Below are 13,291 nucleotides of genomic sequence, written 5' to 3'. Positions count from 1 at the left end.
CGGGCTGGAAAAGCCGCCGGGTGGACTCGGAGCTGCGCCTGCGGCTGGGCCAAACCTCCCGGGCGGCACCTGGCACCGGCCCTGCCTGGCTCTGCGCGCGAAAGGGGGCTTTGCTCGAGGCTGGAGGGAAACCCCACCCCCGGGCCGGCCCTTCGCCCACCGCCCTCCCTCCCCGGCCGCGCAAGAGGTGGGCCCCGGCGACCCCCTGGGAGGAGAGCGCACCTCCGCGCAACAGAGGTCAGGCCCCCGGGCGGGAGGCCGCGGCGCTTTGGAGGGCGACCGAAATGGCCTTATACTCCGCTGAGGTCCCTCCCGGCTCCACCCCCAAAGTCTCCAGGTATTCCCAGCTCGCAGTTGGCAACTGTATCGTGCAGACACTCCCCTCCCGCGGACTCCCTGCCCCTAGGCTCAGCTTCCCCTGGCAGCCCCGGGCCGCCAGACCCGGAGACGGGGAAGGGGGGCTCCATTCGGGGCTTGTTTGGGGCATCTGGGAAGGGCCTCCTTTGTGCCTCTGCGGAACGCGTGTCTGCCCCTCCTCACGCACCCAGGCCCTCGCGGGGACGGCCCGTCGTGCAAATCTCCAGAATCCTCGACCCCTCAAGACCCCCCCCCCGAGGGAGCAACAAGACCCCCCCGGGGGCCAGGGGGCCACCTGCCCCCCCTCCTGGACGACGCGGGCCTAGCAGCTTCCCCAATGCCCTCCTCGAGGGTTGTCTGGAGTTAGCCCCGGGGAGGGTGAAGGTCTATTATGGGATGCCAGGGCTGCTTAGAGATGCCTGGCAGAAAGGAAATGGTTTGGGGGAACGGTTGCCGGTCAATTGATATTGATGCGCTGAAAGCATCAGCATGACGCCTGGCAGGATTTCCTAATGACGGCCGTACAACGGCCGCTGTTTGATCTGCAGGATCTCCGTGGATCATTTATTCATCGATGTGTCAATTATCGGTAGTGTCAGATGGTCTCTTTCCAGCCCCGCCAGCCGGCCTTCTTGGACTGGCCCTTCGGACGCTTTTGGGATGAGCCTCTCCAGGGTGCTGCCTTCGGGCCCACCGCGCAGGGTGAGCTTTAACACATGCACTGCCCAGCAGAGGCGTATTCGTCTGGGGGGAAGCGACATATTTTGGATAACTTGGGACCTGCACCTTTGGAGGCAGCAGCCGGCTGGTTGGGCGTGGAGCCGAGATGCCTCCGGCTCCCTCCTGCCCGCCATGCTTGCGCTTCTAGTGCCGTAATCCGCTCATAAATTCACCCCAAACCAGAAGAGCGGCTTCCCAGGAAAGCAAGGCACACCCCAGGGAACTAAGGTCACCCTCCCTGCGGCTCTGCACAGAGAGAGTGAGCGCATGACGTTGCCTTCTACCATGTTGAGATGTTGGTCTATCAGAGTTTTCTTGGACTGACGGGGGCTCTGCAGGGACACAGGTGGACTTAGAACTTCTTGGCATCCTCATTTTCCGCATCCTGCTTCTTCGGGGGGGGGGGGGCTGTCCCAGAAAAGCTGTGCTGCCTTTAGTGGCCAGTTCCATCTGACCATTCGCTGTGCAGCTCCCTCATTGAATTTTAAAAGAATCGCTTGTTTTGGGAAGGAACGGCGTTTTATAGGCTGAGAAGGTGCAATTTGATGGGTTTTTAAAAGAGATTCCGCACAAGCGGCCGTTTTGACGGTTCCAGGTTGGTCCAGCAGGGACTGTGCACCTGCTCTCTTTCGGTTTGCGCGTCTTGGGTTTCCACAGGCTGCCGCTCCGTCCGAGTTTAAATTTGGGCCGAGCATTATGGAAGTTATAAAAAAATATGCAGGATGTCTTTGGTTTGTTTAGCTGTGATTACGTGTGTTCTCTCCACACACTCATAAAGATAAGCACGCATAGACGGGTGTGCACGCCTGGCAAGAGGCTGCTGGGGCATTTGTGGTCCTCGACACTGTTAGGCGTTTGAACTGGATGTCGTCTGTTTCGGAGGCCTGCCGGCAGCAGCATTTGCTGCATGTTGGATTCCGAATCAGCTTCAAGGGCTGGGCCCTGCGTGCCTAAGGGACCGTCTCTCCCAGGACCCCCCCTCCAGCCCTCATCTACAAATGCAGAGAGGCTGGAGGTCTCTGGCCCCAAAGAAAGGTGGCTGGCTGGGTGGGTGGGTGGAACACGCTGGCGGTAGAGAGCCAGGCCCAGAGGGAACTCCAAAAGTTCGTCAGGGCCTGTAAAATTGCTACTCCACCAGGCAGGCAGCTGAGGCACAGAGGACCTGCACGCTTCCCCCCCCCACCCCCATGCCCCCTGGATGCACCAAGACAGAGCACTGGGCCAGGAGTTTTTATTATTTGTTATTATTACAGGGTGGATACACGGATCTTAACATGGCTGCAGAAATATATGCTGTGCACCACCCCAAGCTTGGATGCAGGAAGGGGCAGCTGATAAATCCAGTAAATAAAGTTTGTTCTACTTAAGCCACATTGGGTCACAGGCAGGAATGTACATCAGTTCAATCAAATAAAGGTAGAACTAAGGTAGCAAGTCAGCAGAGAGAGAGAGCACTATGCTAAACTCTATGCTAAACTCTAGGGAACGCTACGGCACCCTAGTTCACTACAGGCAGGAGCCCTTTGGACTCAGAAGGGGCATTCAACCCCCCTCCCACCCACCCACCTACCCACCCACACCCACTGTGAACAGTGGTGGTCCTTTTCCCGGTTATTGAGGGGGCTGAGAACACCTCTTCCTCCTCACCTGTCCATCCTTAAACTCAAGCCCAGGGGGATGACAATAGAAAAGGAAATCAGAGTCCAGGGGCACCTTTAAGACCAACAAAGATTTATTCAGGGCGTGAGAAGAGTGTTTGCACTTGTAAGCTCACACCTTGAATAGATTTTTGCCATTTTGGGCTGTATCAACAGGGGCATCACATCAAAATCACAAGATGTCATAGTCCCATTGTATACGGCACTGGTCCGACCACACCTGGAGTACTGTGTGCAGTTCTGGAGGCCTCACTTCAGGAAGGACGTAGATAAAATGGAAAGGGTACAGAGGAGAGCGACGAAGATGATCTGGGGCCAAGGGACCAAGCCCTATGAAGATAGGTTGAGGGACTTGGGGATGTTCAGCCTGGAGAAAAGGAGGTGGAGAGGGGACATGATAGCCCTCTTTAAGTATTTGAAAGGTTGTCACTTGGAGGAGGGCAGGATGCTGTTCCCTTTGGCTGCAGAGGAGAGGACACGCAGTAATGGGTTTAAACTTCAAGTACAACGATATAGGCTAGATATCAGGAAAAAGTTTTTCACAGAGTAGTTCAGCAGTGGAATAGGCTGCCCAAGGAGGTGGTGAGCTCCCCCTCACTGGCAGTCTTCAAGCAAAGGTTGGATACACACTTTTCTTGGAAGCTTTAGGATGCTTTGGGCTGATCCTGCGTTGAGCAGGGGGTTGGACTAGATGCCCTCTATGGCCCCTTCCAACTCTATGATTCTGTGATTCTTCTTCTTCTATTATTATTATTATTATTATTATTATTATTATTATTATTATTATTATTATTATTATTATATCCCACCACTCTCACAAAGGCTCGTGGCGGCTAACAATAAATGTAAAAACCCCGATAGAACCCCATAAGACAATGTAAAACAATCAAAACCCACACGATCACCTTAAAAAGCTTCCAAAACAACCCAGTTCTACCAATAATAAACCTCGGGGGGGGGGGCAAGGGGCCAATCTTTATTCTTTAAACCTCCCCTGGTAGCCCAATAGGACTCGATGACTGGGGGGGGGGGTCCAGATCTTCTTCCGCACTTGCAAATCTGCTTGCTTCTGCCTGTTTCCTGGGGATCTAATTGTGGAACAGGTCATCTTTTTCAAGAAAAGAAATAAAAGAAACCACCTTTACTAACTACAGCAGTGGTCAGCCTTCCTAATGTCGTGACCCTTTAATACAGTTCCTCATGTTGTGGGAACCCACGACCCTAAAATTATGCAACGGTTCTTTCTCAGGAATTAAACCGAAACTGACCAATGGCGTGAAGATCCATTGGTCATGATTGGATATAAATTGGGGTTTTTTCCCCAGGGTTTCTCAGTTCAGCTTTGCCTCTTCTCCCACCATGCTGATCTCGCTCTTTTCCGCTGCTCCAGACAGACGAATGGAAGTGAAGAAGGCAGGTTGCTTCCAGAGCACACCTGAGGCATGACATACCCCAAATGCCTACCTGAAGTCAGTGTCAATATTCACCCCCTTATTATTTAACTCAGGGGTGATCAACCTGTGGTCCTCCAGATGTTCATGGACTACAATTCCCATGAGCCCCTGCCAGCAAATGCTGGCAGGGGCTCATGGGAATTGTAGTCCATGAACATCTGGAGGACCACAGGTTGACTACCCCTGAGTTAACTGACATGCTCTGGTGAAAGCAGCGAGCTCAGCTACAAGTGAACGGAAACAGCCATGCTTCTGTGGCCCTCAACTCCGACCCCACCGCATAGGACGATTTCCTTTTGCCCTCCAACATCTGGCGAGAGCTGTCCACAAAAAAAGATCATCTAAATCCTCTGGTGGAATGTGTCTAAGGGCCAAGTAACTGGTTGAAACCTCTTGACCCATGAGGGTGAAAATAAGAACTTTGTTGTATTTTACTTGTTGTAAACCACCATGAGCTGGCTGGTCCAAGAGCAGCAGCTAATAAATATAAATAAACATAAATAAAAACTTGAACGGACTGATGCATTTGCTAGGAGGGCGCCTAGATTCATGGTGGAGCACCATTCCAGCCTCACGTTTTTAGAAACCGTCTCATATTTGAATAAAGTTTGAGTCTGGCAGCACCTTTAAGATCAACAAGTACAAGCTTTGGTTTATTCAAGGCACAGGCGTTTGAGTGCATGGATCTGACGCACACGAAACTTCGCGCCTTGAATAAACTTTCATTAGAAGAAGAAGAAGAGTTGGTTCTTATATGCTGCTTTTCCCTACCCGAAGGAGGCTCAAAGTGGCTTACAATCACATACCCTTTCCTCTCCCCACAACAGACCCCTTGTGGGGTGGGTGAGGCTGAGAGAGCCCTGAGATTACTGAAGAAGAAGAAGAGATGGTTCTTATATGCCGCTTTTCTCTACCCGAAGGAGGCTCAAAGTGGCTTCCATTCACCTTCCCATTCCTCTCCCCACAACAGACACCCTGTGGGGTGGGTGAGGCTGAGAGAGCCCTGATATCACTGCTCAGTCAGACCAGTTTTATCAGTGCCGTGGCGAGCCCAAGGTCACCCAGCTGGCTGCATGTGGGGGAGTGCAGAATCGAACCCGGCATGCCAGATTAGAAGTCTGCACTGCTAACCACTACACCAAACTGGCTCTTAGTCATCGAGGTGCAGGCAGACTCAGGGTTTGTTCTGCTGCTTCAGACCAGCATGGGGAACCAACCTCATTTTTGCTCATCCTTGCACTGGAAAAATGCCGAGTATCCTTTTGCAGGAGCAGAGAAGCAATGGCATGAGGCACTTTGACCACTAGAGGGCGGCCGAGCACAACTTTTGGAGCTCCAGAGAAACGTGTTTGCAGGCGCTTTAGTCCCAGGGGCAGGGGGGGTTGCCAACACGGGGTGCTCCCTCCACACGGCTGGAAAACAGGGGGTTGCTGATTTAAGGAGCCCACCTCTGTCCCCACACTGAACTGGGGAACTGGGCCAGAACCAGGCGTCATCAGGAGGTCCCCCAGCAGAGCCAGAACTCCAGGAGCCCCCCCCCCATTGCCCCAAAAGGACCAGGGCAACAGAGCATCATCATCGCCCCAGACAGGAGAGTGCTCTCTTGGCCTTTTGGGTGAACCACCAGTTGTATCTCACTCCGACTGAGGTATAGCGATAACCCAAGAAGGGTCTTCCCCCAAATCTCAGGGCTAGCAGGAATCAGGGTTTCCGTCGGAATCAGCAGTGAGCCGGACGGTGGTCTCTGAGTGTGCCAATGAGCCACTGTCTTCCTCATGAGGGGGAGGCACAGGAGCAGCTATCAATACCCAAGCGGGAGACTTCGGAGAGGGCAGGCCAATCTGGCCAGATGTTTCCCAGAATCCACCCGAGGGCTCCCAGCTGAGCCGGATCAAATGACTCCGCGGCAGGCAACTAGCTTTCCACTGAGCCGTACGCTGTGCCCCCTGGGCCCACATCCTGACAGGGCTTGGCGGTCTTTGTGAGAGCCCCGGGGCAGTCCGTCAGTCGAGAAATGGGAGCCCCTCTCCAAGACTAACGCGGCACTTCTTGACTCCTGCATGTGCCCCTTGCCGCCCCCCCCCTTCCACCTTAGCCTGGGAGAAATCTTGTTCCATCCGACCCCAGGTCTGACTGACGGAGCATGTTGGCTGGTTTTATTTAAGACTGTTTTACAGCGATTGTTAAATGCACATGATTTTATTGTGCATGAAATTTTATTGTTGTGAGCTGCCCCAAGACTGTTGCCAGAGAGGGACGGCCTAAGATATAATCACCATCTCCGGAAGTCCAAGATCCCCACCCGGACCACCAAAAGGGGAACTCACCTAGTTTTGCGCAGTTAGGTTGGTTGCGGTTCAAGGCTTTGAGGAAGAGCGAACTACACACACCCCAGGTGGGTTGCCAGAAACTGTGGTGGACTGAATTCACGGCAGCTGTTAAAGGGCACAGACTTAGACCCCTGACCTTACAGATTGACATCTGAAGCCTATTTGACATAAATGTAAAATACTTCTATCAGCTCCAGCCTAAAACCCTCAAATGAGCTGCAAGAAACATGTTTACATACGATGCTCAATGGACTAGAAATCATAGAGAAGAACTACATAGAGAAGATGACAGAAATAGCAGAAGAAAAGTGAATGTCTTACATCGGCTTCAGGCCAGAAATGCATTTCTTTGGTGAAGAACTACAGAAGAGGAGTTTGTAGGCTATATGCCAGGGAGGCCACACTGTGACAGAGGCTCATGGGAAGTGTAGTCCATGGACAACTGGAGAGCCCCAGATTGGCCTCCCCTGCTATATTACAGACCAAGGAATCCAAAAACACCTTTAAGACCAACCAAGTTTGCTTCTGGGTATTAGAAGTGTGCGTGGACACAAAAGCTCATCTCCAAAATGAAATTTGGTTGGTCTTCAAGGTGCCCCTAGACTCAGATTTTGTTCTGCTGCTTTAGACTAACAGGGCTAGCCTCCTGAGTGTATTAATATACAGTGTTCAAATTACCATTTAAAAATAAGATTTTAAAATAGCTTTTCTTTTATTAAAACAGGTCTGCCTTTAAGCCCATCTCAGATGTATTGCTGAGAGCAGTATTGTTACCCCTTGGACTTCCCAGCTGCAGTTGGGTAGAAGAAATGAAGCCAAATTTGCTAACCTGTCAAAATAGTCTCACCTTCAAATCCTCCGAGACCGACTCCAGTCTGTTTGAGTACTAGGAAGTTTCAAGAGTCCAATCTGCTTCTCCACAAAATAACTCCACCCCTTCCAAGTTCATTTTATTCTGTTTTATTGTGAGTCACCAATAGCCATCAGCGTCTTCAGAATCACAGAATCACAATTATGGGGACATGTGTGCCTTCTTCTTGCCATGAGCATAATGCCACTTCTCTACGCCAGCTGCCACAAGACCAGGTTCTCCTCTGGCAGGGGCATTTCAAAAGTGTGACTTCCCCATTTTTTCACTGCCTTTGCCTGCCCCCTGGCCCATTTCTCTGCCTTTGCCTGACCAATTTCCACTACTCTGACTTTCCCCCAAGCGGCCTTCCTGGTAGAGAGCCCGAGGGGAGAGGGCGAAGCTCTCTAGGGAGCCAAAGAGGTGGGGAGAGTGCTAAGGCAGGGTCTTCCGGGCTCTCCGGCCTGGCACGGCCTCCTCGTCCTCAGGGGCCCCTGGTGTGGTCCAGGTCCCGCCGCTTCCTCCACTGGAGCATCTTCAGCAGGCTGAGGCTGGCCTTGAAAAGCCGGTCGTGCTGGAAGACCATCTGGTGGAAGGCGTTGAGGGGCAGGATCCCGCTGGGGTCGGCGTGCTTGAGGGTGGTGATGGGCGTGTAGAGGCTGTTGGTCTGGTATCGGAAGGGGGGCGTCTCAGACGTGATGACTTTCATGGTGTGCTGCCAGGAAGAGGAGAGCTGCTTTTGGTGCCCTGCTTTTCTCTACCCGAAAGAGTCTCTAAGTAGCTCACAACCACCTCCCCTTCGTCTTGCCACAACGGACAGTGGGGCTGAGAGAGCTCTGAGAGAACTGTGACTCACTCAAAGTGACCCAGCTGGCTGCAGGAGGAGTGGGGGAGCAAACTCTGTTCTCCAGATTAGAGATGCCACTCTTAACCACAATGTCACGCTGGCTCTCAAGGAATCATAGAATCATAGAGTTGGAAGGGACCTCCTGGGTCATCTAGTCCAACCCCCTGCACTATGCAGGACACTCAGAACCCTCTCACTCACCCACTGTCACCTGCCACCCCCTTGAGACTTCACTCAAGGAAGCTGGTTGTTTTTTATTCCCCACTGTACACTACTCAAAGAAGTTGTTATTATATTATTATTATTATTATTATTATTATTAGATTTATATCCCAAGTTCCAAGGCAGCTTACATACTCCTTTCCCTTCCTCTCCCCACAACAGACACCCTGCAAGGTAGATGGGGCAGAGAGAGCTCTGAGAGAACTGTGACTGGCCCAAGGTCACCCAGCTGGTTGCATGCGGAGGAGAAGTGGGGAATCAAACCCCGTTCTCCAGATTAGAGGCTGCTGCTCCTCTATGAACTAAGCGGGTTCCCACGGCTCCATTCCTAGTCCCTGTCCTAGATGATCTAGTCCAGGGGAATGTGGCCCAACCAGCCCTGTTCTGCCTTGCCCACCCCCCCCCCAGTCAAGCTGGTATCCAACTCCAGGAATATGGCAAAGGGGACTTCTGGGGAATGCACACGGCCGCCACCTGGCTGTAGTACAGGGCTGTGACTGGAAAAAACAGCACCCCTAACCGTCCCTTGCCTCTGGGTCTCCCCCAGCTGCAGCATGTGAGCACCGTGGGTACAGTTGACTGCGGAGGACACCCCCCCCCCCAGCTCACTCCCCTGCCCCTGGGCCTTCCCTTTGCACTGGGCTGCCGTTTCTAAGATGGGGGAGCACAATTTGGTTGGAGAACCACGGCCAGCTTCAAATTTTAAAAAGACTTATTGAAAGAACCAGGTTCAAAAGCAGGTCTTTAGCACAGCAGAAGAGGGGCAAAAGAAACCGGATGAGGCGCAACCCTCCCGTCCCCCCGACAAAACAAATCCCGTCTGATGCCAAATACAGGGCAGGCTCCTCTGCTTAGGAGTCCCCAACGTTTTCATTTCATTGCAAAGTTCCTGCTCCAAAAGAGCAGCTGGTCAGGGGAGGGGAGGGGAGGGGAGATGGGGAGGTAACTCCAATGAATCGCCATCTTTTAATCATGTCTTGGCGGTTTTATGGGATGGGTTGTTTTATTCTTTTATTGTAAACCGCCACAAGCCTCTGAGAGCAGAAGTATCTAAGTTGAAATGTAAATAAAATGAATTATCAGCTCAGCTACAGCCCCACACCCAAGACAGCTGCTCCTACTTCCATGGCTGGCTGATGAAAGACCCGCCTCCTCTCCTCTCCTCTCCTCTCCTCTCCTGGGAAGGCTGGGGAGAAAACACTCCTCCCCTCCCCTCCAGGTGCCTGTTTCCTAATCAGGCCAATTAGCATTTCAAAGGGAGGTAAGAGGGATTAGCCGCCCCTCCCTTCTCTCCAAGGCCTGTTTGAAATAGCCAGTGAAAGGGGGGGGGCCTTATGCCACAGACTCATTTAATAAACTTGGACAGAGGAGGAGGAGGAAGCACCAGATTAATGATGCTCTTGTGTGTCAACCAGGACTAAGTGAGGTTGACGCCTCAGAGGAGGAAGGGGTCAGCACAGCCAGACAGGGGGCAGGAGAAGCCAAGAAGAAGAGGAGGGGCAAGCAGGCGGAGACTTACGGCTGATGCACAGAGCGTGCATCTCCACGCCCCACCTCTGAACCAGCAGATGAAAGCCAGCTGCCCCTCTCCAGCTCTTCAGGGTCACCTGCACCATTAAAAAGGTGAAGCTCAGAGCAGAGCTGCAGGTTAAAAGGGGCAGCGCTCCCTTTATGGCTAGATATCAACTATCAGCTGAAGGTGACGAGGAGTCATTGCAGGACTGACTCTGAGCAGTTGCCATTTAACTATAAAAACTTTGAGGGTAGTAGGGGGTGGGTATGACTTAAGTTGTACGCTGATTCCACCTTGCTTGAATCCTGAACCTTGGGCTGACAGGGGTTTGTATCTTATCTCCTCCCTTGGCTTTGGATATTTGAAAGAAATGAGAAGGTCGCTGCAATCTGGATGCAATCAGGATTCCACAGCCCAGGCTATTTCTTCCAGGGTCAGGACTTACCTCGGCCACCTCCTCCGATGACTGCCCCAGTGCTGAGAAGACGTCCTTGGAGTAGGACATGTAGAGGCCCCGGAAGAGGTCCTGCGTCTCTTTGTCCACCGCAGAGAGATCCAGGTGGTCGACGTCTTCATAGAGCTTCCGCTCAAACTCTGAGGTGACCGGCCCTGGCTCAATTAAGCTGATGCTGAGGAATCACAGACATGAAGCTGCCTTCCACTGAGTCAGACCCCAGGTCCAGCAAAGGCAGTAGGTCTACTCAGCAACTGTATGGGGTCTCAGGCTCAGGTCTTTCCCATCCCCTCCTGCCTGGTCCTTTTATCTGGAGATGCTGGGGATTGAACCTGTGGCCTTCTGCCTGCCAAGCAGAGGCTCTGCCACTGAGCCAGGGTCTCAGGCCAAGGTCTTTCCCATCCTCTCCTGCCTGGTCCTTTTATCTGGAGATGCTGGGGATTGAACCTGGGACCTTCTGCCTGCCAAGCAGAGGCTCTGCCACTGAGCCAGGGTCTCAGGCCAAGGTCTCCCCCATCCCCTCCTGCCTGGTCCTTCTAACTGGAGATGCCGGGGATTGAACCTGTGGCCTTCTGCCTGCCAAGCAGAGGCTCTGCCACTGAGCCAGGGTCTCAGGCCAAGGTCTTTCCCATCCTCTCCTGCCTGGTCCTTTTATCTGGAGATGCTGGGGATTGAACCTGGGACCTTCTGCCTGCCAAGCAGAGGCTCTGCCACTGAGCCAGGGTCTCAGGCCAAGGTCTCCCCCATCCCCTCCTGCCTGGTCCTTCTAACTGGAGATGCCGGGGATTGAACCTGTGGCCTTCTGCCTGCCAAGCAGAGGCTCTGCCACTGAGCCAGGGTCTCAGGCCAAGGTCTTTCCCATCCTCTCCTGCCTGGTCCTTTTATCTGGAGATGCTGGGGATTGAACCTGGGACCTTCTGCCTGCCAAGCAGAGGCTCTGCCACTGAGCCAGGGTCTCAGGCCAAGGCCTTTCCCATCCCCTCCTGCCTGGTCCTTCTAACTGGAGATGCCGGGGATTGAACCTGGGACCTTCTGCCTGCCAAGCAGAGGCTCTGCCACTGAGCCAGGGTCTCAGGCCAAGGTCTTTCCCATCCTCTCCTGCCTGGTCCTTTTATCTGGAGATGCTGGGGATTGAACCTGGGACCTTCTGCCTGCCAAGCAGAGGCTCTGCCACTGAGCCAGGGTCTCAGGCCAAGGCCTTTCCCATCCCCTCCTGCCTGGTCCTTCTAACTGGAGATGCCGGGGATTGAACCTGGGACCTTCTGCCTGCCAAGCAGAGGCTCTGCCACTGAGCCCGGGTCTCAGGCCAAGGCCTTTCCCATCCCCTCCTGCCTGGTCCTTTTAATTGGAGATGCTGGGGATTGAACCTGGGACCTTCTGCCTGCCAAGCAGAGGCTCTGCTTCTGAGCCAGGGTCTCAGGCCAAGGTCTTTCCCCTCCCCTCCTGCCTGGTCCTTTTAACTGGAAATGCTGCTGGGGATTGAACCTGGGACCTGGGACCTTCTACATGACAAAGTAGAAATCGGGGGGGGGGGGGGGGTTTGCTGGACTTGGAACTAATCCTTCCACACCATCTTCCCTAGAGGAAAGGGGGCTTTGGAGGGCAGTCTCTGGGACGGGGGTCTCCAACATGGTGCTTTTGTGCCTGCTATGTTTTTAGGTGGGGTGTGTGTGTGACAGGTGGGCCTTTTGACCAGCAAGACTTAAGATCGGCCCCTGGAAGTCTGACAGGCTGTGCAGATATTGTAGAATGTCGCTTTGGCAGCAGCTGCCCCCACCGCCCAAGGAGATGCAGCCGCCGTCCTGTGGCTGGCTCCGCCTTCTGCAGTGGCCATTTCCTCCCTGCACCCACCATGCGGAGTCCGAGTGCTCCAGGTGCCGGCCAGCTCAAAGGGATGGAGGATCCCTACAGATTCACGGTGCTGCTCCGGACTCTGCCTCCCCTCTGCACCGCCCAGAACTTCCAGCAATCTCCAAGATGGGGCTGGGGAACAGGAAGGGGGTTGACCGATCCAGGATCCTGCCAGGACAGCACCGAGCCCAGCCTCACGTCTCACCCAGGGGGCAGCCAGTTCCCGGAGGGCAGAGGGGCTGAGGCCGTCCCCTGGCTCTGGGATTCGGAGGATTAGTGCCCCTGGATGTGGAGAGTCCCTTCGGCCACCAGGGCTAGGAGCCCGATGGACGTTTCCCCCAGGAATCTCTCTAGTCCCCCGTCAAAGCTGACAATTCCTGTGGCCGTCACTACATCCTCTGGTAGCAGATTCCCCATTTTAATAACGACCTTTCCTTCTGTCCGCCGTGAGCCTACTGCCCATCGGCTTCCTTGAAGGCCTGCGGGTTCTAGTATTTGGGGAAGAGGGGAAAAGGGCCCCTTAGCCAACTCGTGGCACTCCAGGCATCATTTCACCCCCTGCATTATCCCCACCCCCACCCCCACCCCCACCCCATCCCTGCTCAGTTGCCTCTTTTCTAAGCAGGAAACCTCCTGCCCGGCTTGGCTGACAGAGCTTTGTGCCCTGGGGAACAGCCCCCTCTCCAGAACGGACAGAAGAGGACCCTCCCCCTTCCTCCCACGCCGGGACTGGCTGCGACTCACTTGATCCCGAACTTCAGGGCCTGGAGGGCGAGGCTCTCGCAGAAGCCCTCCACAGCGAATTTGGAGGCACAGTAGAAGTCGTTGAAGAAGAGACCTGGAGGGAACATGTCCGGGGAGGAGAATCAGCCCTGGAGATACTTGGCCCTGGCCTTTATTCAGAAGCCCCTCTGCTCACAGAGCCATAGAGCCGGACTAGACTGAGAGAATCCCAGAGTGGGAAGGGGCCACCCAGGCCATCTAGTCCCACCCCCTGCTCTATGGTGGGCTTTTTATACCCTGCTTTTCTTTATTTGA

At 53.9% G+C, this 13,291-nt stretch overlaps 1 protein-coding gene across 5 annotated transcripts in view; it reads right to left on the bottom strand.

Annotated features, from left to right (window-relative positions):
• Nucleotides 1–7,463: 7,463 nt before the first annotated feature.
• LOC143833725 (retinol dehydrogenase 8-like) overlaps nt 7,464–13,291 on the bottom strand; it is a 13,501-nt gene continuing 7,673 nt past the window's right edge. For 4 of the 5 annotated variants that reach the window (XM_077329865.1, XM_077329863.1, XM_077329862.1 and 1 more), the window contains 3 exons: nt 12,998–13,091; nt 10,394–10,577; nt 7,464–8,081 (listed from right to left, as the gene is read on the bottom strand). In XM_077329865.1, the coding sequence (XP_077185980.1) occupies nt 7,851–8,081; nt 10,394–10,577; nt 12,998–13,091 (509 nt within the window). In that variant the 3' untranslated portion in view covers nt 7,464–7,850. Of the gene's footprint in view, nt 8,082–9,954; nt 10,043–10,393; nt 10,578–12,997; nt 13,092–13,291 lie in introns of all 5 variants that reach the window. The other variant, XM_077329866.1, reaches the window with a different exon arrangement.

Source organism: Paroedura picta, chromosome 3 (assembly GCF_049243985.1).
Source record: "Paroedura picta isolate Pp20150507F chromosome 3, Ppicta_v3.0, whole genome shotgun sequence".
Lineage (NCBI taxonomy): Eukaryota > Metazoa > Chordata > Lepidosauria > Squamata > Gekkonidae > Paroedura > Paroedura picta.
The sequence above is the reverse complement of the archived record's forward strand: the minus strand, read 5'-3'. Positions and strand labels throughout refer to the sequence as shown.